The sequence below is a fragment of the Morone saxatilis genome, unplaced genomic scaffold (assembly GCF_004916995.1).
Source record: "Morone saxatilis isolate NCDOM2014 unplaced genomic scaffold, NCSU_SB_2.0 Contig11, whole genome shotgun sequence".
In the NCBI taxonomy this organism is placed as follows: Eukaryota; Metazoa; Chordata; class Actinopteri; family Moronidae; genus Morone; species Morone saxatilis.
The window spans coordinates 15,217,067-15,219,143 of NW_023339663.1; the positions used below are offsets into that span (position 1 = coordinate 15,217,067).

General features: G+C 39.4%; 1 protein-coding gene across 1 annotated transcript in view; it reads left to right on the forward strand.

Annotated features, from left to right (window-relative positions):
- adam10a (ADAM metallopeptidase domain 10a) overlaps positions 1-2,077 on the forward strand; it is a 24,732-nt gene that overhangs the window by 3,721 nt on the left and 18,934 nt on the right. Inside the window, exon 2 of the mRNA XM_035682510.1 lies at positions 1,790-1,940. Within this exon, the coding sequence (XP_035538403.1) occupies positions 1,790-1,940 (151 nt within the window). The remainder of the gene's footprint in view (positions 1-1,789; positions 1,941-2,077) is intronic.

The window sequence follows — 2,077 nt, forward strand, 5'->3', positions numbered from 1 at the left end:
GAAGAAGCAATGTCAGCAGTTTGGAGATATATTAAGCCACTTTTTAGCCACATTTAATGTTATAGTGAGAAAGTTTAATGGTATTATTAAGAACTCATTGATACTCTATTGGCAAGTACCCAAATGTAAGTACTTGAACTTGGTCTAATCCCTGGTATTAAAATACATGTCAATGATGATTTTATCATCTGCTTAACCAGTGTCAGACTTTCACTTCAGCATGTAAAACAACATTACTCTATATATATGTTTATTATGATATGTTTTGTTCATTACAGTAACCCAGCTAGCACATTTAGGTTACCAAAATCAGCGGGGGCTGTGAGGAATTACTCTGTCGTAAACCAGCGTGTCATTTACATGCTCAAACAAACTGGTTACTCTGGTACGTCTGACAACAACCAGGATGCTACTGTGTATGTAGAGGTACTCTATTATTAGAGACCAAATTCTACTCTAGTTACCACAGTCTTTTATGTAATACTTCTGCTTCTTTTTTAATGTTTTTATGTGACCAGAAATGTCAGACTTTATATGCCAAATTATTATGTGTGACCTATGTGTGACTGTCTGTTGATAAATCAGTGTTGTGCTGTCATATTATTACATATCAATAGAGTTGTCACGTCCTACTGAGAAGGCCGATCTGGGCAATCTAAGCTGCCAGTGTTTGTTTTTGTACAGAATCAACAATCCCTGATTAATTACAGCCTCGCTATCTCATCCCAAAGCCCATCTTGTTGATTTTGTGGTTGGTTGTTGGTTTAGTCCAGTGTGCTGTCGTTATTTTCCTTTCGAATAAGTGCTAAAGAAGCTGATTGTTGGAATATTTTCTAGCTGCATTCGTGGACAAGTTGCTACTAGCCTGGTATAGCCTCTCCCTGTGGAAACCACATGGAAGCCCTATAATAATGAACAAGCAGTGCAGTGTACAGGCAAGGTGGAGCATATCCCTTTTGGCCTTTGATAGTCTCTTAGTATTGTGTATTTTTCTACGGTCTTTGACTACAATACCTCAGTGTCAGTCACAACTCTTTAACTGGAGCCCTTACTAATAAACCTTCTCTCCAAAGGTTGCTTTTGTAGCTTACAGAGTTTTTATTATTATAATTGTGACCCAAAACTTTGACAGATATTTAGCTAGTAGCATACTGTGTTGCCTTAGGAATGTAGATTAGCATTTAAACAGCCTGCAACTAATTCAGTCATTGTTCTCACACAAAGACATACAGTAGTACTGAAACAGAACCTCGGTCACCTGACGTGCATCATGTGCTCCTCTCTTGTGCTTTAAATGGACTTTCTTTGTCTTTGTGAAAAGAATAAAGAAATGGTCAGTATGAAAGCCAGCAGGATTACCTCTGGGGGTCACACCAATAAGCTGAATAAGCCTGTTAAGCACGTCTACTGAGTGACAGCTTCTACGATAGCTGGCCACTATTACAGAGATTCATCCCTGTTTTCCTAACCAGGCTCCATAGGCCTTTAGTATTGATGTCTGGATTCCATTTAGCTGTTTCAGTTTCAGCGTCCTGGTATAGTACATGCTGGCTCACTGTCATGGCTTACTGGGACACTTGAGTAGAACAGAGCCATTGTTAATATAACCTGAGCTGTTCCCACGATGAGTCAAAATGTCTGGTCAAAAGGCTGTTTACTCATAGAGATGTGCAGTGTCTTCTTGCATGTGTGTGTTTTTTTTTTTTTTGTTTTCATAGTAAAATACCAAAGCTAAATGTTGCAGCAAATGTTTGTTGACAAATATTGATGAGCCATTCTTCTCTTTCAGGTCAGTTTGGAAAGCCGTTGAACAAATTTATTCGCCATTATGAGGGTTTATCATATGACACAGAAGCCCTGCACAACAGTCACCAGAGAGCTAAGAGGGCACTCTCTCCTCAAGACAGGACCGTGCACCTGGACTTTCATGCACATGGCAGGTCAGTCCTCCCCATCCTAGAAATTTGAGGGCTTGATCTTGTGTTGACTATGTTTTATACCTGTTACAAAAAATACATGCTGCTGTGGTGCATGCTTCTACCAGTGGCAAAATTGCATACCCCACTTAACTATCTAC